General features: G+C 33.1%; 3 protein-coding genes and 1 pseudogene across 3 annotated transcripts; 2 read left to right on the top strand and 2 right to left on the bottom strand.

Annotated features, from left to right (window-relative positions):
- Positions 1-2,699: 2,699 nt before the first annotated feature.
- Positions 2,700-5,212, top strand: LOC142540430 (cysteine proteinase inhibitor 6-like; annotated as a pseudogene).
- Positions 5,213-7,998: 2,786 nt separating this feature from the next.
- LOC142538431 (zinc finger protein 1-like) lies at positions 7,999-8,502 on the bottom strand. Its single transcript, XM_075643753.1, has one exon. The coding sequence runs from the start codon at positions 8,500-8,502 to the stop codon at positions 7,999-8,001; it is 504 nt and encodes a 167-aa protein (XP_075499868.1).
- A 1,549-nt stretch (positions 8,503-10,051) lies between these two features.
- Positions 10,052-13,421, bottom strand: LOC142540432 (thylakoid lumenal 15 kDa protein 1, chloroplastic). Its single transcript, XM_075646564.1, has 8 exons — positions 13,250-13,421; positions 12,979-13,083; positions 12,770-12,865; positions 12,551-12,623; positions 11,516-11,577; positions 10,931-11,012; positions 10,463-10,523; positions 10,052-10,374 (listed from the first exon to the last, which is right to left on the bottom strand). Exons 1-8 carry the CDS (start codon positions 13,382-13,384, stop codon positions 10,323-10,325), a joined length of 666 nt encoding a protein of 221 aa, XP_075502679.1. The 5' UTR covers positions 13,385-13,421; the 3' UTR covers positions 10,052-10,322.
- A 2,087-nt stretch (positions 13,422-15,508) lies between these two features.
- On the top strand, positions 15,509-20,492 carry LOC142540438 (telomere repeat-binding protein 4-like). Its single transcript, XM_075646584.1, has 10 exons — positions 15,509-15,707; positions 16,809-16,954; positions 17,039-17,837; positions 17,951-18,115; positions 18,197-18,250; positions 18,353-18,432; positions 18,697-18,938; positions 19,081-19,401; positions 19,529-19,592; positions 19,972-20,492. The coding sequence occupies exons 2-10, from the start codon at positions 16,874-16,876 to the stop codon at positions 20,173-20,175; spliced, it is 2,010 nt and encodes a 669-aa protein (XP_075502699.1). The 5' UTR covers positions 15,509-15,707; positions 16,809-16,873; the 3' UTR covers positions 20,176-20,492.
- Positions 20,493-23,637: the final 3,145 nt, after the last annotated feature.

Below are 23,637 nucleotides of genomic sequence, written 5' to 3' on the forward strand. Positions count from 1 at the left end.
GATGCTTCGATCCTAAAAAATTATCGAAAAAAACTAATTGGCTATATTTCCTAGAAAAGTTACTCTTAAATAAAGTTCGAAAATTAAATACCTCTTTTGAAAATCATGTATAAAAAAAACATACTAATTAATAAATGATTTTAAAAATATTTTCCATTTAAGTTGGTTGTATCCAACCATCACTTTGGCACGTAGATTTTGGGTTGATTTCATCCTACATGTAGGGGCATTATCCCTATGATAGAATCAAGGACTCAAATTTAACCACACATACATGGAGTTCACTAATTTTTTTTTAAAATCACATATATGTGTGAATCTTGTCCATCCAAGTTATGTAGGACAGTGCTTTTACATATAGCATCGAAGCTACCAAGATTTTGACGTGCCTTTTTCATATATGGTATCTTATCTTATTGAATTATTTCATTTATGCTTATTCCGATATCGTTATCGTTGATTGCCTCATCATTTTGGTCTTCGGTATTTCATGTGGGCATTTATACTCTCAAATTTATATGCCTGAATGAACATTTTATCTTCAGCTAATGGCTCCACTTAGAGTTCAAATAAGAGTGTTCAAAAACAACGTGGGATGAACATTATGTATTTTTTTTTAATTTTTTTTCCTGATTATTTGAAAAATATGCACAAGATAAATTTTAAAACTTAGTTAAAAAAATATTCTTAGGTATCTTGAAAGATTTAATAAATATATTATTAAATTAAAGAAAAATAAATCAAAAAATTAAATTATCTATGACATTATTCATTCAAATAAATTATTTGTATAAGTTTTTACTTTAATAATTATCACATAAATTAATAATTATTTATTATTTATATTTTTTTAGTTTATTCAAAATATTTATGTAAACATACATTTATGAGGGCATCTCCAACCGTCCTCCGTAATGGAAGAATCCTCCATTATGAATGATGAAATATTCTCCAATCGTGCTCTATTTGTTTCTTCCATTTTAGAGTATGCAACAGTGGTCATCTATTTATGGAGTATCACTGTTCATATAGATGATTGAAAAGAAGTGAGAAATAATTACAAAAGAGATATTTTAAAATTACAATATAGTCTTTTTGAAAATTAATTAGCGAATTACATGTAGTTGTGTCATGTTTAGCGAATTAATTAAGTTTAGTTAAATAATATATTATGAAATTAATTAATTATATGTGTGTGTATGTGTATTCTAAAATGAAATAAATTAAAAAAAGAAAGTATTTGGTAATATTTAGAGGATATGAGTTGGAGAATATTTTTGAAAATAGAGATCATGACTGTTTTGGAAGATAAAAGATGAAAAATAGAAGATATGGATCGAAGATAATCTAATTAAATCAACAGAGATACAAACAAAATGTAGAATCAAATTGAGCATATATATATATATATATATATATATATAAAATATGCCAAAATACTATATATTTAAAACTCAAAATTCATGTATTAAGATTTAACTCAACCACTAAAATTCTTAAAATGCATAACTATATATCAGAATTCGGTTGAACTAAAGCTCACGGTGCTCACCCTAGCTCCTAATGAAGCTACACTCCTGAGCTCCAACTCGTGTTATGTGCTTGAGCTTCATGAGTCAAGCTCGAACTCGACTAACTTATATTTATGATCCAAATTCTTTCCTACTAAACTCTTCTGGACTGAGTTTCTTACCATGACATTAAGTTTTCTCAAGTTTCTAAGCACAAGCTTAATTTAACAAAATTAGAACTTGTGGACCCGAACTCGAAACTTGGAATAGTACTGCACATGCATGTGCTAGGGTCGAACGTCTCCATGGACCATATTTTTTAAATGATTGAATTCAAAGCTAAGGGACATTCGGACGTTTGCATGTTAAGCCAAGTGCTAAGGTTGGAAGAGGCCACGAAGACAGACAGACACTACATCTGATCTCCACGCGTACAGCCGCCACCCACCGAATATAATTAAAGCAAGCAACCACCCCATTCCCACTTCAAAGAAAAAATAAAGTTAATAATATATATGGATTAATTTGTTTTAAATCCCAAAAATCAAACTTCGTTTTTTTATTCAGTCAAAAAATAGATGTTTGCAATATCTGATAAAAAATATTTGCCCTCTCTGTAACCACGTATTTTTCTAAGTTGAAAATTGATATAAAACATTGAACACATGATAGTAATATATAATATTTGAGTTTCAGTTATTTTATTTTTTTACTGAAAGATAAGATTTTGAGTATAAAATTGAAACAAATTTATTAATATCAATATTTGTTACATGTTTGAGTACTTCAATTATCATATATTAATATAAGGTTTTTCATATTTTGTGTACTATTTTTTGTCCGAAAAAACAAATGTATCATTTAATATCAAGATTTTTTATACATATTTGAATATTCATTAATCATGTATTAATATCGGATCTGAAACAACTGATACGAGAAAAAATATATAAATATAAGGGATGTAGAAATATTTTCCTGTGAATAAAGTAGCATAGAGACAGAGATTTTTTTTTGATAAATGTTGAATGAAAGTTTAAATTAGGTGTGGGGAATTTAAAAAAGTTTATTGAATATATATTATCTTCTAATTATAATACTTTTAAATGTCATTCATTCTTTAATCACTAGACTGTCTATTTATTTTTGGTAGAATTTAATTAAATTGTTTACTTAAGTGTTAAGAAACTATTTAAATTCAAGAATCGTTGATTATAAAACCGAGATTTCTCCTCAGAGCAAAACTCAACTGCTAAATGAGAGCGATTTATTTGTTGAATTTCCATTACATTCTGCTGCTTTGGTTCTTTTCATCAGCGATTGCTGCTGTTCTCGATCAGTCAGAAGAAAAAAGGGTAGGGTTTTGCAGCAACGAAGATAATCAGCCGATTCAAATGGCTTCGACCCTCGGAGGATCTTCCAACTCTGAAAACAGCGCTGAGATCGAAAACATCGCCCGTTATGCTGTCCAAGAGCACAATAAAAAAGAGGTATGTGTTTAAATGTTGTTAACCTTTTATTTCTTTGTCTTTTCTTTTTTCCCTGTTTCGATCGAGCTGCTGTATTGAGGATCTTTTTCATAATTCAGTGATTCATGGTCCAATGGCGTTTTATGGGGCAGAGGAGGAATTGGAATGTCAGGGTTGTATATAGGAGCAAAGTTTGTATTTTCGACAAAAATGACACATCGAATTTGGAATTTTTTTCCCCTGGAAAACGATCGAATCTATTTTCTTGTACTATTTTTCCGGCTTCGTCCTTTTGTTGGGGAGGGGGGTTTTGTCCCTGTTTTTCCTTCTTCTGAGTTACAGATTTTTAATGCTAAAGAAACTTTAGGTATTTTTTTTTTGTTAGATAGATTAATAGCGTAATAGCGGAGATATTGTCGTGAAGTAGATATATACGTATTCATTAGGCGTTCTTCTCTCTTCTTCCTCCATGCAACTGCGCAAGCTGATACCTTCTTAACTCCCTGGCTTATTTCGTATCTGATATGAGCTTTATTTCAATTTTCTTTCCAGAATTCACTTTTTGAGTTGGCGAGGGTAGTGAAGGCGAAAGAACAAGTGGTTGCGGGTACTATACATCATCTTACACTTGAGATAATTGATGCTGGGAAGAAGAAGCTTTATGAGGCAAAAGTTTGGGTGAAACCATGGATGAACTTCAAGGAGCTGCAAGAATTCAGGCATGTTAAGATGTTCCTTCGTTTACGTCCTCTGATCTTGGTGTCAAGAAAGGTATTACTTCCAATTTAGTTTCAGTTTTTTCATGATATAAGTACATTGCTGCCTCTAGTTTATCGACCTTTGTTGAACTTTACGCTTGCTGATATTGTTAACAGACACCTACTCTATGTGGGTGAGATAGAGTGAATGCAGTTGATTCTTTGTTTATTCGCTTGCTTGAAATGTTATTTTGTGGAATTTAGGTTGGCACTTAGGAAGACTTTTTTTTTCCCCTGTGGGATTAGAAAATGGTTGCTAAGATTTTGTTGCAAATCAGATGAGCAGAGCTGTGGATGGCGATCTGTGCCTGTGCATGATCCAGTTGTCCAAGATGCAGCACAACATGCTGTGAAAACTATTCAGGAGAGATCTAACTCGTTGTTCCCTTATGAACTTAGGGAAATTGTCCATGCAAACGCTGAGGTTAATTTCTAATTTGATTTTTGGCACGGACAAGTTTGTTTAGCCATTTATCTTTCTTTGTATGACTCCTGTTAATTAATTCAAGGAATCTCGAAACGAATAGACTTTTATGGTAGATTTCTTCACAAAGCGTCCCATTTGTTTGCATATTTTTTGAATTCATCGGTTTGATCAATGATTCTTTTGGCTGCCTTGTTAATAGATGCTATCTGCGTTAATCGCTGCATGTAACTTTATTAGCTTTGTGAGATAAAAGTCGTGGATTGTCAAAGATTATCACTAGAAGTTTTTTTGTATTGATGTCAGATGCGTTGCTAGCTCTGTCACAAAAAATTACGCAATTCGTGGTCTTCAGATCGAGTGATTTATAAATTTATATTTGGACCATTTTACTTGAGTCTAATGAATGATGCTATAGACATATGATAGTTTAGCATTGATAATAACTGATCTTGGTAGAACCTTACCCTATCTGAGTTTCATATTTATTGCAAGACAACATTTTTTGCTGCATTATGGCCTCTCATGGCCAAAAATAAAGGCTTTGTGAGGTAGTCAAACATTTACTTATTGTACATAAAAACATACTGCTATATATCATACATAGAAAATGCACTTTCATACTCGAGATTGTGCTAGTCACTCCTTGTGTGCGAGTCTGTAAAATCACATGCAAGTAGGCTGACAATCAATTATGTCCCAACTTTCCTGTACTAGGTGGACGATACATCTGCGAAGTTCGACATGCTCCTCAAGGTGAACAGAGGAGTTAAGGAAGAGAAGTTCAAAGTCGAGGTGCATAGAAATAGTGAAGGTAATTTCCTGTTGAATCAGATGGAGTCTCACCACTCTTAACTGCTGAACTAGTGTCGACGCTGGATACCAAACTTTCTAACAATAAATGGTCGGTGTCCGAATAAACGTATATGAAGCAACTCGTCAAAGGTCATGGTATGTAAGTATCTTAGATTGTGTTGTTGTATTGCCTGTGTGAACTTCTGAATCTTCGTAGTTGTGTTTTGCTGATGAAAGTTGTCTTTGTTCTGTTTCTGTGATGCCCTTCTTATATTTTCATTTCTTTTGCTCATTCTCACACACGATTATCATCGAACGCAACTAGCTCTAGTTGGTCTCAAAATAAGCTTGTTATTTCCAGATACACGAGAACCATTTGTCCTAAAACGATTTTGAAGATGATTTTCTCCCCGTAATCATTTAAATGGCTAAGGATTAATCAATAAATCTGTAATTATCACAATAATTAAAGTTGGCAAGGATTTGGATATGAGCATGTTCGTACTATTCATTTCTGTGTTGTGGTTAAACTTATTATGTACGTGAACGGATCTCGATATTTTTTCACAAAAAGATTTAATTTTTCATCACTCATATGTAGCTGGTCAACGATATATGCTCAACTTTTTTATAGTATAAATTAGAAAATTAAATTAAAACTTCTCCAACAAAAAGTTTAAATATTTTATTTTGAATTTCAAATTTCGTCGTTTTTTTTCGTTTCTCGGAAATACAAACCCCCCGGGTTCATGAGATGGAAGCAGGCTGGGCTCAAATTTTACTATTATCGTTAATACTGACTGTCGCCCTTGCTCTAGCTCTGTAAAGCTCGCAATGACCCTTGACAAAATGAAACTTCGTAAAATATAAGAGCAAGAAAATGACTTAATTTGGATTTATGTATATTATCTGGAGGGGAGGGGGTATACATGGGAATTTGAGGGAACGATTTCAAATGACACATCTTTTGTGTGTGTGTATCAAATTCATCACAAAACTTTTGAAATTGTTGACGAAATGGATTTGAAATTTACTTCGGTTGCATTTAAATCAATGTATTCGAACTAAATATTTTAAATTTATATATTAACAAATTTATTTGTTTGTTTGGATAAGCCTATCTCTAAACCGAAGGTGATATATGTGTATATATGCATACGCACACACATTAACCTTATTAATTATTATAAAAATTTCTATGAGACGATCTCACGAGTCAATTTGTCAGACATATCTCTTATTCAGGTTACTTATGAAAAATTATTTTTTTATGTCAAAAATATTATTTATTGTTGTAAATATGAGTAAAATTAACCATTTTTTTTGAAATAGTTGACTAAATAACTATTTGACTCAATTTCTTACACCCACTAATTATTAAGGCCACCGCCAATGTTCTGCGCCATACTTTTCCATTAATTCTCTCTCTTCACTTTATTTTTTAATAACATTTTTTATTGTTATATGTACAAAGATAATGACGTGCATTTGATCTTTTCTATTCGCAAGCAATACAGATTATGTAATACTTACATACATTTTAAAAATATTTTATTCATACGATTTTCTTTTCATTCAAATTAAATTAAGAGCATACCATTACTTAAAAAAACAACAAAATAATATTATTTTATAATTAATATCACAACTTATCTTTTAGATTATGATTTTGAGGACCGATATTGCACGTAAATCGGTGTTGTGCATGACAGCTAACTAATTTTGCCCTGATGCAATGGATTGGAAGCTAAATTCAGGAACCATCCCAGGAATGGAATATATTAATTACATAGTGAATTGATGTTTTTCTCTATCACATTATATTTTTATTTGAATTCAGAACAACAATCGATGTTTCCCACATAATCATACATAGTATATCGTAGTGTCAAGCACGTGATCATACCAAATATAGAATGATCCGACTTCTTTTATCAAGTGTTGTGTGTCTCGATTCGACCATTCGTTATAATTCCCTCAGTACGACTTCAAACCTAAAAATATAAAATGAGATAACTTTAATTATGTTATTATGAACTTGAATGATATTTTTACAAGAAAGTTGGATGAATGTGTTAAAAATTAAAGAAATTCTAGAATGCTGAAAATTGAAGATACATGAACAAACTACTGAGAGGATTTGAAGAAGCTTGCTATAGCTTTTTGTTGATTTTTTGTCGAGAGCGTCGTTTTCTGATTCTTTTCAACTTTTATTCCACTCCACCGAAGCAGTTTGGCCATCTTCCACGATCTTTCATCGTAGATCGTGAATCTAACTCTTCCCATCGTGGTCATCAACCAATCTCTTCGTTGGCTTGTCCACTAGGCTCTTCATATTTTAAGGGCTTCAATTGATAGTGGACTTCAAAATATTTGGGCTAAACACGTCCATCATACTTCAATATAACAAATTAGCAAACTCAATATAGAAAATGTAACATAGACAATTAGTATTGCATACTAAGTTATACATTATCTTTGAAATTACAAAATTATCTCAACTGAACTTCTAAAAGAGTTTTCCAAGAGTCATGTTACATGTACAATATAAATAAAACTCAATGTACATTTGAAAATAAATGCTTTTGTGAAAGAGTTTTCAAATAAAATACAAGGACTATATATATTAATAGTGTTGCTTGTTTATATTCAAATAAAATTGAAGAAAATTTCTTAACCATCAATCACTTCATGTTCACTGAAGTACATTCTTCTAGTACTTTTAAGACTTGAGAAATCAGTTGTCACTATTCGATGCACAAGCCTATAAAACACGAGCATTACAATTATATCTCAATAAAAACGTACAACTGAAAATTCAATTCAAAATACTGAGATCAAAGCGAAAATTTGTACCATAAATATTATAACCCATCGATATTCAAGATAAAAGATGCTAAAAATCTTGTAGGAACTTTAGGTCTATATGTAGAACTTAATCTTAATGCATGACAGCAATCTGCGTCTACGGAACCGATCTTTCGACGTCAAAAAACCCGATTTAGTTTACTTCACCGCATCCAGGCCAGGGGGGGGTTTGATCATAGCCTGAGCTCAAGATCCACATCTTCAATGGAACCACTGATCTTCTTACAATTTGTGAATAGTTCCCTGCCCAAACATTGCAAACTATGGTCACTTTTCCTGATCCTCTCACCGCTTACCACTGTCTCATCTAACAACTCGCTGTCCTTGAACAACGTTTTTCGGGTTTCAAGATCACCACCAGAAACAAAAGAAGGAAACATCTGCAGACCCTGAAAATTAATGCCGCGAAAGAATATCGCCGAATCTTTCTGCATATGGGAGCTTTGATCTGGAGGGGACGGGGTGGGAGAATGTTGTTGCTTGAGCTTAGCTCTATCCCTCCTGTGAACATTCATGTGTCCACCTAGAGCTTGTGAAGAGCTGAATTCTCTTCGGCAGAAGCTGCAAATGTAGAATCTTGGAGGCCAAACCAACTCTTTGCAACTCACTGATTCTTGAAAGGATGCAGGATTTCTCGTGGAGTATTCTGGGAAAGTGGGACTGCACTGATGCTCCATTTGCAGTGTTGGAAGAGGAGAAGTGCGTGTCTGTGTGTCCTTGAAGAAAAAAGGTAGGGATCGATCATTTATGAGGCGTGAATTGAATGCATGAAAGCTACAGAAGAATTGATCAAAAGGTGTTTTTGGTAGTTTTGCTGTGTGGTTTCTCTCATTTGGCCATTTTCGGGGTGGTGTGTTCCCGGTGGATTTTTCTTTCACTTCTTAAAATAAAAATAAACATCTGTATTACTATTACATATAACATTATCAAATTCCCGGAGAGTCCTACATATATTAAATATAACTAAAGAACAATATCTGCTTTTGTATCGCATTGTTAATTTTAAATAATCATCGATTTTTTTTAAATTATTTAACAACGAATGTCGAATGACAGGGTCTATGAATGTTAATATTAATCAAACATTTGAAGAAGTATATTCATCTAGAAAACTTTAAGGTATAGTTGGTATGCCGGATAAGAGAGGGATTATAAATAATTCTCCTTATCCCACGTTTGGTACGTTTTTAAAAAAACTCATGATATCATCATGAGCCCTTGATAAATAATTTTATACAAAGATAAAGTATCTTTTTTATGAGATGTGATAATTTTACTTATCAAATAATACTTTTATTTATTTTTATATATATTATATAATATGATAATTATATAAATGAACTCGAAATAATTATATAAATGATTTGTATAAATTTCAATAAAACTATTAGTATCATTCGATTAACTTAAAATTTGATATTTGACTTTACTTACAAAATCAAGGGTTCAATTATCATATTATATAATATATAAAATTAGGTAAAAATAAATAAATCATGCAAGCACTATCGACGCATGAATAGATAATAAATATGAACTCAAGCAACAACTTTGAAATTATAAAATTTATTATGATAAGGTTAATTTTGTCATTACAATCTAATATATAAATTTAATCACTCTTATTAAAATCATATCAAACATTAAATATAATATCCTACATCTTTTTTATCATTAATTTATCTTTATATTATATATCACATATTTATCCTATCATGTATACAAACTACGTCTTATAGTATCTTATCTTGTTTATTAAATTTAGCAATCATTAAAGTTTATTCGCATTCTTTTTTGGGCAAGTAAATTTGTTTTTTAGATTTTGATAATCTATGATGTCAAATATAGACATAAAGATACGGAGATATCATGACTCAGTATCATATATGTATGTATACATATAACTCCTACACAGAAAAACCAACGTTTAACTCAAAGAAGATCATGGGAATATTCGTGTCAATAATTGAAAATCCTCCCATTTCGCATAAAATAAGTTTGTACGTTGAATCAAACTTATTATATAATAAAAAAATTAAAATTAAAGTTTATCAAGAACCACTGGATCTCTACACATCACCTTAAAAGATTACAAAGCATTCGATTTTCCCTTGGTTTTCTATGTCTTGTGTCAAACACATGCACATGTACTTTAAAAAATTGAAATTTTGAAACCAACTTGGAGTTGTTTATATAACCAGGCCAATTTTGAAGAAGTACCAGACAAAAGTATAAGAGACAACATAAAATTAGAGAGTAAATTAAAACAGTCTGAAACCTCACAACCACTAATTTACAAATATAACAATGAAATAAACATTCAAGGAAAAAAGCACATGCCACGAAAAAGCCCGTCACAACTTTAGAACCATATAAAATCACTCAACGATTTAATAAACGTATGCAGATAGAACATGAGGTAGTTCATATCATTAACGGTCTCGGAGTGTCTTCTCCCACAAAAGAAATGGAAACTATGTACCTCCGAAAGGGCATGCTACCTACAAAGCAACGTCTCTCGTGTCTCATTTCCTGTTACTGGATTTACCCTATCAAGAAAACATGAAAACCACTTAAGTCAAACACGCGCCTTGCTGTGCAAAAGAGTAATGGCAAGAGCCACTGATGAATCATTACCCGTCCGCAACTTTACATAGGTACTCTCGTTGGTCGTCTCTTAATGGAACATCGGTAAAATCTGATAGGTACCAACACAACACAACAATTATCAGAGAGATCCAGGAAAAAAATGTGATGAAGGGTTTGTTCTATGCTATCCCCACACTGAGAACATTGAATACTCGGAGCATTGATTAGAAAAGATGATATTGGAATTAGAACTAAAAATAATGGAAATAAGAAAGAGAGTTCCCGACCATGAAATTATATTCCAAATATATCAAGCTTGGAAGCAAACAGAGTTCATTAGTTTCACATGGGAGAATGAATATGGTCATAAGAAAAAAGGGCTGAATAAAGTTGTGGAACAAGAATATACAAGAAAAACTGAACTTGTACTTGGAAAAATAACAGCATCCACAAATGCCGAAAACACAAGTTTATGAAATTTATCAAATCAAGTTACGGTTTATGTTTCTCATATACCTGCACCTGTGATGGTTGAACCTTTGAAAGATGTATTTCCCGTTGCAAGAGCTCCTTCCAAGTTAGCATTGCTCAAATTTGCCTATGTTTACATGATTTCATATCATATGAAGTCACTTGAACATTCAACATCATATTTTGCAAGCAAGAAATTGCAATCTCCTCAAAAAGTAGATTCTTCAATAATAATTTCTCTAATGCAATCAAGCACTAAGAAAAGTCTATATGTTTGCTCTAACAATCATGGTGCATATTTTGGTGAGGAGATGGTTCAAAGTTGTAGATGCATCTCTCTACAGTTTTTTAAAAAGTGTTAAAGAAAATCCAAATAGATTTTGCTGTTGACTTTAAATCTGCATCTTTCAAAACTTTCGCCCTATCGTCTTCATGTTTGTCACTAGAAATGCCCTATAGTTCATGCAGCATGTGATATGGCTTAACAAAATGAATTATTTCACCCTCCTTTTAATACGTAAGTATTGGTTGGTAAAATAAATCTTTACATATTCAAACATGCTGATGTTGAAACAAAACACCGAGGAGAAAAGTATAAAATAGAATTCTTCTGCAAAGAGTATCTAGCACCTTGGTTACATTGGCTAAAGAGAAATCTGCACCTCTAAGGTCAGAATCAGAAAGATCAGCGCCTGAGACATCAGAAAAACAAAGTTAATAATAAAATCAAAACTATGTTAATAAGAAAATGAAGCCAGAACTAATATGCTTGGTGCATATCAAACACCTTTGCAAACTTGACTGGTGAAGTCTATTCGGGAAACAGTTGGTAGCGGTTGTTTGTGTCATTTCGTGTACCTTATGTTTCATTCCTATTATACTGGTTTCCACCTATAGTGTTGCAGTTGTGGCATTGACAGAGGAGAGTACGGAACCAACTCTACCAAGACGAAAATGTATAGAAACCTTGGTTTTTAACTTCGCTTCAATACAAGGTCTCATGACTCTCATCAACTTTTTTAAAGAAATGCTGATTCAGAATTGAGTTTCAGCAGTCCTATTTTATGTTTAATATCAGTGATACTACCTGCTAAGTAGATAAGCAAGAGTAGAGACTCAAGGAGTTTATTTAATAAGCCGTCAGCTTCATATAAATTTCAGATACCGATACAATCTCCGCCCACTCCTTGTCAACAACTCATCCCCAACCCCACCAAAAATCTAAACAGACATTTATTCCAACTCCCAGTCCCTTTTTTCTCAGTGTTGTTCCTCGAGAATATTCCCAGTCAGACAAAAAAGCATTGACACAATATCGAAAAGCATTAAAAAGTTCGAGAACATAATTTAACTAAAGGGTGAATATGAATTTACATGGTTTGATTTGATACACAATTATCTATAACCAAACATCAGAAGATGCACTCTATCAAGAGTTACATTTCAAGAAAGCTTTTGGTGTGTAAATGACCAGGGCATGAATAGAGGATATTGTTAGATTATTAACTGACTGATGTACACTAAAATTTCTGTTGATTGATTCAAATCCATCAGTTGCTTCACATTAAAACTTTGCTCAACCAACATAAGCTAATGAGTGTATCAGACCCATCACTTGACACATTTACACTTGAAAAACATTAAGGACTATAACAAAGGAACTACCTGTCAAATCCGCATCAAAGAAGCTTGCTCCTAATAATTTGGCACCTTTGAAATTGGCCTGTCGCAGTATTGACTGGAACAAAAATACCAAATTAACTCAACTAAGCATTGATCTCTTGTTCAAGCATAAACAAGATGATCAAAACGCATGACAGCACAAGCCATTATCGTTCCTAAAATTCACGATCACAGATAAAAACAATTTTATGTGATGCATACCGTCTTGAAATCTTGCTTGATTAAATCTTTCCCGCCAAAATCTTTCCCGCTAAGATCTTGTCCCCTGGTTACTCCAGCGCCGTAAGGGCCTCCTCCCTTTTCCCCGCATCAGTCATAGACGAGTCATATCAGCAAACCATCAACTTATACAGCACACGACATTCAATGATGAAATTCAAATCCAACTTTCTCAGTAGATAAATCATTACCTTAAATGCAAGGGCCGGATTGGAAGCCAAAATAATAGAAGTTGATAAAACCGCAATTAAGCTCACTTTAGAAATAGACTCCCGTAAAGCCCGAGTTTCGATTCCCTGCAAGAAATATATGTAATATAAAAGAAAATTTTTTCATGCTTCTCATGGGATTCTAGTATAGACCAAAATTTAATCAATACATACTCTACTACATCAAAAGTTATAAAAATCACGATCAAGTTCGAATTTTTCTTCGTATGGGTCGCCACCGATTGGAATGTACCTTCGGAGCATGATGGCCGGAGACGGAGATAGATGGGACGAGGGGTTGGGTCGAGTTTTGTTGGAGAAAACTGGTTCTTTCAGGGTTCGAAATTGTGGGTACTTTCACGCACAAACAGAGGTTCAGAACCGCCATCGATTAGCTTCTGTTTCGGATAATCCGTTTAATCAATTTGTAACATTTATTATTAATTTCGTTATCGCCCATAAATTTTATATAATTTCATATGCACCACAAATTTCTCCTAAGAAAAATAGCAAAATACCCTTCTACAAAGTTTTATGCTTTCTAAAAAAATATTTTCATTCAGTTTTTATATTTAAAAATAAAATTACATAACTGTTTAAAATTTTAATAAATAGTATGTGAAATCAATTGAAATTTTTAAAAAATATTTCAATTATGAAATTTATGTTCCATATTTTGGATTATTCTTTTTAGAACGATAGCATGTAAGGCAAAAAATCGTGTGAGACGATCTCATAGATCGTATTTTGTGAGACGGATCTTTTATTTGGGTCATTCATGAAAAAATATTACTTTTATGCTAAGAATATTATTTTTTATTGTGAATATCGGTAGGATTGACCCGTCTCACAGATAAAGATTCGTGAGATCGTCTATACCTGCTCTAGCTTGTAAATGCTATTAATATATGTTCTTTTTTAAAATCAAGTAAACAATATTTAATAGGATGATAATTGATTAAAATGATGACAATGATGTTGATATATATTAAATTAAATATATATCAAACATATTTTTGAGTAAACGATACGAGTGGGTCTTATGTGAGACTGTCTCACGGATCTTAATCTGCGAGACGGGTCAACCTATCCATATTCACAATAAAAAGTAATACTCTTAGCATAAAAAGTAATATTTTTTCATGGATGACTCAAATAAGATATTCGCCTCACAAATACGACCCGTGAAACCATCTCACACAAGTTTTTGTAAAACGATATAAAACATTAGGAATTTCGGTGCGATAAATCAGAAGCTTTGAAAATATCAAAATTTGGAAAGAAAAGAGAGAGTCACATTATTACAGTTCAAATATAATACAATAAGAGAGCCAAAGAATAAAATGTTAGAGACGGAACTTTGACTGCGCATGAGTTTTTGATGTACTTCAAGTTTGGCAACGAGTTTGTGCTATTGTCATTAGAACCCGATATTTTATCTCAAATTCGATATTTGGGTATTGATATCAGATATGTTATAATTTATCGCACAACTTGTGATATCGTACGCTAAAAACACCTTTAAAAAAAACTAGTGATTAATATAAATAAATTTAGTACCACGTGCATATTATATTTTATAAAATTTATGTGACATAATTTTACATATCAATTTTATGAAATAGATATTTTATTTAAAATATTCATAAAAAATATTATTTTTATTATAAATATAAGATTGCACATCCGTGGTTTCAAAGAGTTTGAGAAGGAAAAAGAAGAAGTGATCCAAACTTCCAACTCATCCACGCCCCCAGATTAGAGATTTAGGCCCACGCCTTTTTTACCGGACTATTTTACCCCTCCTACCGGCTCATCCGGTCTTGTGGTCAAAAAAATATTCATTATCTGATCCAAGCATATGCCCACCGCGTACATAGGAATAAAAAATTAATTATTTTTAAATTACTCAACTAACATAATATCACCACCCCCTCATCTACATATTCTTTTTTAATTAAAAAATTATGAGTAAAATTTTAAAAAAAAATTATTTGATGAAATTGAAATAATTAATTTTAAAGCTTCGGATAAAGATATATCATTATATACAATTAGTTTTACACTTGTCATATTTTCAAATCGAATAAGTATTTTATGAGACAATTTTACAGATTTATACATGTTAAACTAGTCAATCTGATCCATATTCAAAGTCAAAAATAATTATTTTACATAAAAATTATACATTTTCATGGGTAGATCATTTAAGAGATAAATCTTACAAAATTGACCAATAATACAATCTCATACGATTTTTTGTGTTTTGAGATTGAGATACTTTTTTTATTAAGCGATCTTATTTTTAAAATTTATGATATTTCATGTACTTTTGAATTGAAAATAATATGGTAATTTGAGATTATATTAAGATAACATCCTGGTTATTTTTACATCTATCTATTATAAAATAAATTAAAGATAATATATTAATTAAATTAAAAATTTGAGATTTGGATAGGAAATAAATAGCGGGGGTTTAGTTTATTAAAAAGTTGGTTGGGTTGGTTGCTTGTATTTTCCCAAATCCCAGAGGTTTAATAAAAACTATTATTATTATTATATAAACTTCTTACATATAGTTTTTTTCTCTGACAAGAACAAAGCTAACAGTTCATTTGCGTGACGTAAATTCGAATTTTGTGTATAGAAACGTCGAAGGTTCAAATAGGACGCCTAGATTTCTCTCCGCGAATCAAATCAATCATCGGGTAAAATTCGAATTCTGTTGAAAAAAAAAATTTGTTTGTGATCATTTTTACTTCCGATTTCTTCTTCTTCCTTTTTTTCTTTTTTGTTATTGGGTTCGGATTTCTGGTGTGGGTTTGTTTCAAAATGTGTTCTTGTTGGTTTGAGATTCTGGGTTTTTGTTTTTTTCGAACTTTTTTTGATCTCGTCGAGATCTGATCGAATTCTGCTAAATTTTGTGATTTACGTTCGAGTGATTTCGGTTAGAATGCAAAATGGGAATTTTTGTTTAAATTTAGGCTATTTAGCGGTAGATCTGGAATTAATGCAACTTTGGTGTGGTATTTTCTGCAAAACTCAAAAATAAAAAGACTAACTTCTTGTTTTGAATAAATAAAAATACCAGCTTGAAATGCCTGATGTTGTATCTTTCATGAATTTGAAGTCTGCCACCGTCTACTTGCGGTTTTGTTTGATTCGTTTTAATTGTTTAAATTTTGTCAAGTTTTTGGGTGCCATTGCGCGAAATTTATATTATGTGAAAAGTAGTTCAGAGAGTGGTGTCCTACCGATAATTTAATTTACTCGTCAAGAAATTCACTTTTTTGTTTAGATTTCCCTCCCTTCACGTGTTTTACGGATGACTTAATGAATTAATGTTCAGATTTGTTGTTAAGACTCGAGATTGTTAGCTTCCAGGCAGTCTCTCTTGGATTTATTGTCACAGTTATATGTTGTAGATGGAATTATGTTGGTGAAAAAGTTGTTATTGTTGTTGGATCTAGTAAACATTTAGTTTGTAAATGATCAGATCTCCATTCATGGTTGTAAAAACATGGATGGGTAAAAGTAAGCTTTTTTGTTGGTTATTTAATCTGTAATGTGAATTTAGACTGGTCATGGATTGAAATGCTTTTTTGGAGACTACCTGGTCACTTTTCTTCTTCATGGATAATTGGAACATACTGCTGAACCACTATGTTGAAGTAATCACGCTTCATTATCATGGGTTTTATCTGGTTTTTGGTTTACTACGTTCATGATTTGTGTTTTGATTAATTATACCCTTTGTGAAGAGACTATGATTTCTTATCTGTTGACTGATGAATGCCCAACGTTTGTAGATTGAGGGTCACTTCACGTCACATCATTGCATTTGATGATTTCATATTGGCATGCTGCCTAGGATATGGTGTCAAAGAAGAGGTTGGGTGATAAGTTTAATGGCTTCCAAGTTCCAGTTATTCCTAGGGCTCCTAGATCGATTCGGGTAACTTTAGTTCTAAATCATGTGCTTTACGCCATCATATCATTATATATGCAGACAGTGTCTCATCTTTGTTTGTACCTCCAGAGGAGAGGCCGCATGTGCAAGAAATTGGTGGAAGACAATGAACTTTGCCCCTTTGAACTACTTGCAGCTGTAGCTGGAAAGTTATTGCAGGAGAGTGAAAGCTCTGCTTGCAGTAATGCAGGCGAAGGGAAAGGGCCAATTGGAATTAGTCGAGATGGTTTTGTTATGGGACAACATGGTAACCCTTTGAAATCAGAGGGCTTGGACCATGGAAGTTGTGCTGAGAGTTCATTTGTTCCAGAAGTTTCTGTTCAGGAGTGTAATGTCTTATCCAATTTGGAGGGATTTCCATCTGAGGGAAATGCTCCCATTGTGGAATGCTCTTCTGTACATGCAAGCTCGGGCTTACTAAAGAATGTTGATTCAGATATTAAGCTAGGATTGTGTGAGGGAAAGACTAATGATAGGTTTAATAACAAAATGGAGAATGGACCAGAATTGCAATCAGATGATAACAAAAAACATATCAGCAATGTATCTGTGGCTACCACGTCAGTTGTAAAGGATCCAACTGCAGAATATGTGAATACTAATGTACTGATTAATTCTGATAGTAATGTACAGTTGCCCTTGTACAGGGACCCCATCACTGGGGCTTTCTTAAGTAACCACTGGAATAATGTAAAGTTAGGAGATAGTGATGATGACGAATATTCTTTTGGGTGCAATAAACCTAGCACCAAGATTAGGTCCTTTAGGCCACAACCATGGAGTGGAAACCGTAGGATAAGGAAGATGTTGACATCCAAATACTGGAAAGCAGCTCCAAAAATGAAGGATTTTGATCTTTATAACTCTCGTAAGTGGAATTGAAATATTTATATTATTTTAAGAAGTTCTAAATTTCTGCATTTTTATGATATGTGCGTGAAATTTAGATCCTACTCCCACCAACATAATATTTGTTACCAGGTGAGAGAATGAGGTCCTTCTACAGATACAGGAAGAACATTTATGCACGAGAAAAGTGTCAAAGAGCGCCTATTAAGAAAAGGAAATTATTTGATCACCGCTTTACCATTGCATATGATCAGGAGGCCAGCGGTGAAAGTATCTCCAGTTCTCCTGAAAAGCGAGGTCCTTGATAACTTCGTTTCACTGTATTATCTTGTTCAATTTTTAGCTATGTTTCTGAGGCACCATTGTAATATCTTGCAGCAAGTGGACTGCCAGCTACAGTGAAAGGTCACCAAAAAGTGAAGGATTCTCGTGGTACAAGAGATTTGACCACAAAATTCATGGATTCCTTTTCTAGCTTGATCTTTGTTGGATACAAAAGAAGTTCTTATGGATTTTTTTTCTCTTTTCATTCAGTGAAATTTAGCATCAAGTCTTTCAGGGTGCCAGAACTTTATATTGAAGTCCCTGAAACTACAACTGTTGGTTCTCTGAAGGTTTGCCTTTTTCAATTTTCTGTTACATACGACATATAGTATCTTTATTCTATCTTTATTCGTGTGCATATGCAAGACATAAGCATTTTTTATGTGACTTTACGAGACATGCCATCTTGCTGAGTTGCAAGGGTTACCATTTTGGCAATAGCACTCATTTAAATCATACGAGTGGTGGATATTTTTTCCCTGCATGGCAATATGCTTAGGAAATTTAATTCGTGAAGGCTAAACTATTGGGGTTCTCTGATTTTTTTGGTTCAGAGAACTGTATTGGAGGCTGTTAATGCTATACTTGGTGGTGGAATACGAGTAGGGGTGGTTCTTCAAGGAAAAAAGGTCCGAGATGAGAATAGAACTCTGCAGCAGGCTGGTATTTCTGAGATTTGCAACCTTGATACCCTCGGTTTTACATTAGAGCCAAGTTTTACAAATCTTCCATCTTCCATGACTCCAAAGAAGCTTCCCCTAGCATTGACATGTGATGCCGATCAACAATTACCTAGGTATGATGATATCTTCAGTTTATTGGAGTAGAATGTCCAGCTATTTTTTCAGATCGAGAAATGATGCTGTTTAACTAGGTTTACTTTCTTGAACTGATTTCCATTTCTTGGTGGATCTGTTAACCATGTATTGTATCTCCAGGTCTCCAGCCACTGCAGACTTTGGTTCTGTGATTTCGAGTTCCTCTGATGTTCCTGTTGTTACTAAGTTGGCTACTAATGTTGACAACAGAAAGCCTACCTCCTCTCCAGAGACCCCTACTAACGCATTAACAGATGGTTCAATTCCCAATTCAAAGGCATTGGTTCCAGTCGATCCAATGAATGTGGAATCACTAGCGTTAGTTCCAGTGAACCCGAAACTTAAACGTGGTGAAGCTTCGCAGCGTCGAACAAGGAGACCATTTTCTGTATCAGAGGTGGAAGCCCTTGTGGAGGCAGTTGAAAATCTTGGGACGGGAAGGTAAGAACTTGGTAGAGGATTTTGGAGGATGTGAAGTGTATATTGTTGAGAATATTGATGGATATCCTTTGTTTCCCTATGTTTCAATCACATATATTGATATCTTTAATAAAACTTCATTGTGCAGGTGGCGCGACGTTAAAAAGCGTGCTTTTGAGGATGCAGATCATAGAACCTATGTTGATTTGAAGGTAGGAATTGTGTATCTGTCATATCATCTGAATTCTGTTACTATTTAGAAATTTGTTTCCTCTTCCGCAAATATACTTTCTTGATTGAGGATCTAAGTTCTACTTGTTATTTAGTTTTAAGAATGCTTTCGTCAGTTTTAAATTCAAGATCCACCATTTTAGGATATGATCTACCAAATATTATCTGTATTTCACATGCTTATAGGTGTGTAATACCCCAACGAATCTTTTGTTGAGTACTATGATTTCATTAAAAGCTAAAGAATCTGTCACATTGTTTTGGACATGCTTAGATTCTAATCAATAAGTAAATCAAGCAAATAATTAAGTAAATCAAACTTTTGACCATGTGATGAAAGGTTTTTTGTTTATTACACAGGATAAATGGAAAACCTTAGTTCACACGGCTAGCATATCCCCTCAGCAAAGACGGGGTGAACCAGTGCCACAGGAGCTCTTAAACCGAGTCTTATCCGCCCACAGTTACTGGTCTCGGCATCAGTGTAAGCAGCAGCATGGAAAGAATTCCATGGAACTCCTTAAAATCGTCGATGACATCCGTGGTGAAATCGTCGGGGCATGAAGAGTTTAGACCTCCTGTTGTGAAATGTATAAAGTTTCACTTCTTTTTATAGGAAAACCTGACTATTGAACTGTAAAAAAGTGTTATTTATTTTAAGTTTGATTGATATAGTATTCTTCGCCTAGTCAGCACTGATTGATCTGTTGTGCTAAACTGGCTAGCTCTTTGTAAGTAGTTGGTGGAATAAAGGTGTTCTAGTTGAAATTACAGTGTTTTATGTATCTGTTCAGACTTTGAAACATCAACAAGCAAATGATTTATTGCAGATTTGCTTGTGAATTATGCCTTATATGAGAATCCTTTTCAATTTGTAATAATAGCTATTGCATTGTATATGTGACATACTCGGAATGTAATGAAGGAAAATGGTGAAGTAAGAAGAGGGGTGATTCAATAGATTTTGGGAAACAAGATTGGAATTCTTCAAGGAAAATATAGATAAGAATTTGTATTTCGTTGTCCCATTGATACAACTAAATCTTGTAACCATTGATGCATGGGAGATGATTTGAAGTGTCACGTTGATGCATGTGAAATTAATTAGCTTGCGTGTTGTTCCATCTGAAAATGGAGTTTTGTCTGTCCTTCCACACATAAATAATTTTGTCTTTTACATTTGATATTAGTTTTATTAATTAAATGTTGGTTTATATATATAATTGGTGATGTTAAGTTGCATACTCCACGAATAACGTTAGAATGAAGAAATGAACAAGATGCACATGCAATTTACAACTGTCAATTCACGATGCATGTGTCCATATTAATTTCTCTCCCACTGCCCATCTGCTTGTTATTTTTCTTTTTCATTTTTTATGTAAAAAATTTTTTTTTTGCCAAAATGTCGGAAAAATTGGCTCCTGGCTGCTCAGCACATTCATTTATTTTTATCTCAGATGGTAATATTTTTGAATTTTTCTTCGAGAGTTTTTTTTTTATGGTAATATTTTTGATTTTTCTTCGAGAGTTTTTTTTTTTTTTTAAAAAAAATCTTTTGCCTTTGTATTTCTTTTCCAAATTTTAATGTACTGTCAGAAAAGTCCGCAGACAATAGAGATGTCAATGGGACGGATATGAGGCGGGTTTGGCTAAACCCAAAACCCTCCCCATGAAAAAAATTTTGACCCATTACCCGCCCCATCCCGGTTAAATATTCTTCGGACCCACCCCACCTTGAATACGAAACGGGGCTGGGTAGACCCGTGAGACCCGAATTTTTTTAAAATAAAAAAGTAATCTTTATCTCACATGACTGAATTATGAAACAGACAAACCTCTAAATACAACATTGTGAAAAATTAATTCATGTCTTTGACCATACTTAATAATAACAAACAAAGTATTTTCACGACATAAAGAATTACATAAAAAAAAGAGTTACTAGCTCTCCAAAAAAATCTTAACATCCCCAAAAATAAGTCATAACATAATTTAAACATATCAATATAAAATTAGCGAGTAGACAATATTTCAGACATATTTTTCAAGATCATTTTCCTCTTCATCAAGAATGGTGGGACAAGTTGGTAAACTACTTGAAGAATTAACTACAAAATTAAATAGAGAAAATACATTGAAAAAATAAAACTGTAATTTCAAATTGTAAAAAAATTTAATTTAAAAAGAGAAAGTACAGTAAAAAAATTAAAATGAAAGTACAATAACAAAATAAAACTGTGATTTATTTACCTTTCACCTCACCCCACAACCATCTTCGCGAGCACATCAATGTCTCCAAAGTCGTTGGATTAAGTCTACTAAGATGAGGACCAACTATTCTTCCATTATTATTAAAAGCAGATTCAAATGCAACAGTTGACATAGGAATAGCTAAGACCGTTATGGTTGAGGTGAGCTACTAAAAAAATGAAAATTAATAAAACTAAAACCCTAGAGTATTTATATCCACATATATGGGGCGGGTATGAGACGGATATTATAGGACCCATGCCCGCCCCATACCCGAACGGGTCTGAAAAATTGGACCCGAGACCCGTCCCATGACTCATTTAGTATGCCCAAACCCACCCCATATACGCAAGTCCATTGCGGATCTGGGTTTTACCCGGACCCATTGACATAGCTAGCAGACAATAGTTTAAGTTGTCATTATCGTGAATAACGTTAATTGCTTTTGGTCTTTAGATAAAGGTCAAAAATTTTGAAGGGCTACCACGCTGTATTCAGTCCTACAGACTAAGAGTCCAGCTCTATATGTACATTAATTTATTTTATCTGCATATGTGCATATATTTATATATGCACACACAGTGACACACACATGCAAGTAGAGGAGTAGACACGAGAACACGTGGAGTCACGATGTAAACTCTCTTGTCAACGCAATACACTGTAAATTTGTTTGTCAAATAAATCACATTAAGCAAGTAATGTGTGACAAGCTCGTCTGAGAAGATATTTTTAGGAAAAATCAAATTTCTGACCATTAATCTCACGCTCACCAAACGCTCACCAACTCAAACATAATTTGAAGCAACATAATCACACTTTATGATTTATTAAGACATGACTAAATAATGTAAGTGAACCTTAATTATAGGTTTTGATTTATTATTTTAAGTTTATTTTGATATGATAAACTTTTATCAAAATAACATCAGCATTAAGTTCCAAGCTTGCATACAAGTATTATGAACAAATTTTTTATATTCAGAGGGAAAAAAACACATCCCTATCTAGATATTACGATGTTCACTCTCTCCTGCCCATCTGCCTCTACACACAAAAAAAATCCAAACTTCACACATAACACTTGAATTCTCGAACACTCAATGTAAATATAAAGCACGTAAGCAAAAAAGGACAAAATTGCAGAAATTAGGGTTGTTTTGCTTACCCAATTCGAAAATAGGAGCCACCATTGTCGATAACAATAGGTGGCTCGAATGAAAGGTACTGTAATCGGATTGTCTCTGTATCCTCGAAATGAATGGGATTTTATCATCTGCACACGCTCGCCATCTCTACCGGCCAGGAGGCGAAGAAGACTGGCTAATCTTCAGCAGCGCCTGCGCCATTCATCATCATCTTCAAGAGAAATATAGGAAAGATACAATCGAACCAGACCGGTTTTTGGGTGGACGGTTCAGGTTACAACGCAGATTGCCTTAATTCGCTTGCCTTGCCTCCTATTTTTCGCGGGTTTGTGCTTAAATGATAACGAAACAATTATGTAAAAAAAAAAATAATAGTTGTATAATAATAGGATAATAAATATTACTTAATTAAATTTGGATTTGGAATAATTAGTGTCATTAAATATTAAATTATTACTATACTCTTTAATCATTAAATTTTTAATGTACTTTATAAAGAAAAGTTTGCAAATTTTATTTTTTATAATATATATCTCTTATATGTGTGAGTGTCTTTATAATCATTTAAGAACACACCTTACTTGTTGGTATTAAGTAAGACAACTTAAAAAAGTAAAGATAAAAA

This window comes from Primulina tabacum, chromosome 3 (genome assembly GCF_025594145.1).
Source record: "Primulina tabacum isolate GXHZ01 chromosome 3, ASM2559414v2, whole genome shotgun sequence".
In the NCBI taxonomy this organism is placed as follows: Eukaryota; Viridiplantae; Streptophyta; class Magnoliopsida; order Lamiales; family Gesneriaceae; genus Primulina; species Primulina tabacum.

Coding starts and splice junctions, on each gene's coding strand:
- LOC142538431 (XM_075643753.1), bottom strand. CDS start 8,502: ATGGAGCATCAGTGCAGTCCCACTTTCCCAGAATACTCCACGAGAAAT.
- LOC142540432 (XM_075646564.1), bottom strand. CDS start 13,384: ATGGCGGTTCTGAACCTCTGTTTGTGCGTGAAAGTACCCACAATTTCG. Junction 13,084..13,249: donor CCGGCCATCATGCTCCGAAG/GTACATTCCAAT, acceptor TATTTCTTGCAG/GGAATCGAAACTCGGGCTTT. Junction 11,013..11,515: donor CTTTAGCCAATGTAACCAAG/GTGCTAGATACT, acceptor ATGTAAACATAG/GCAAATTTGAGCAATGCTAA.
- LOC142540438 (XM_075646584.1), top strand. CDS start 16,874: ATGGTGTCAAAGAAGAGGTTGGGTGATAAGTTTAATGGCTTCCAAGTT. Junction 16,955..17,038: donor GGGCTCCTAGATCGATTCGG/GTAACTTTAGTT, acceptor TTGTACCTCCAG/AGGAGAGGCCGCATGTGCAA. Junction 18,939..19,080: donor GCCGATCAACAATTACCTAG/GTATGATGATAT, acceptor TTGTATCTCCAG/GTCTCCAGCCACTGCAGACT.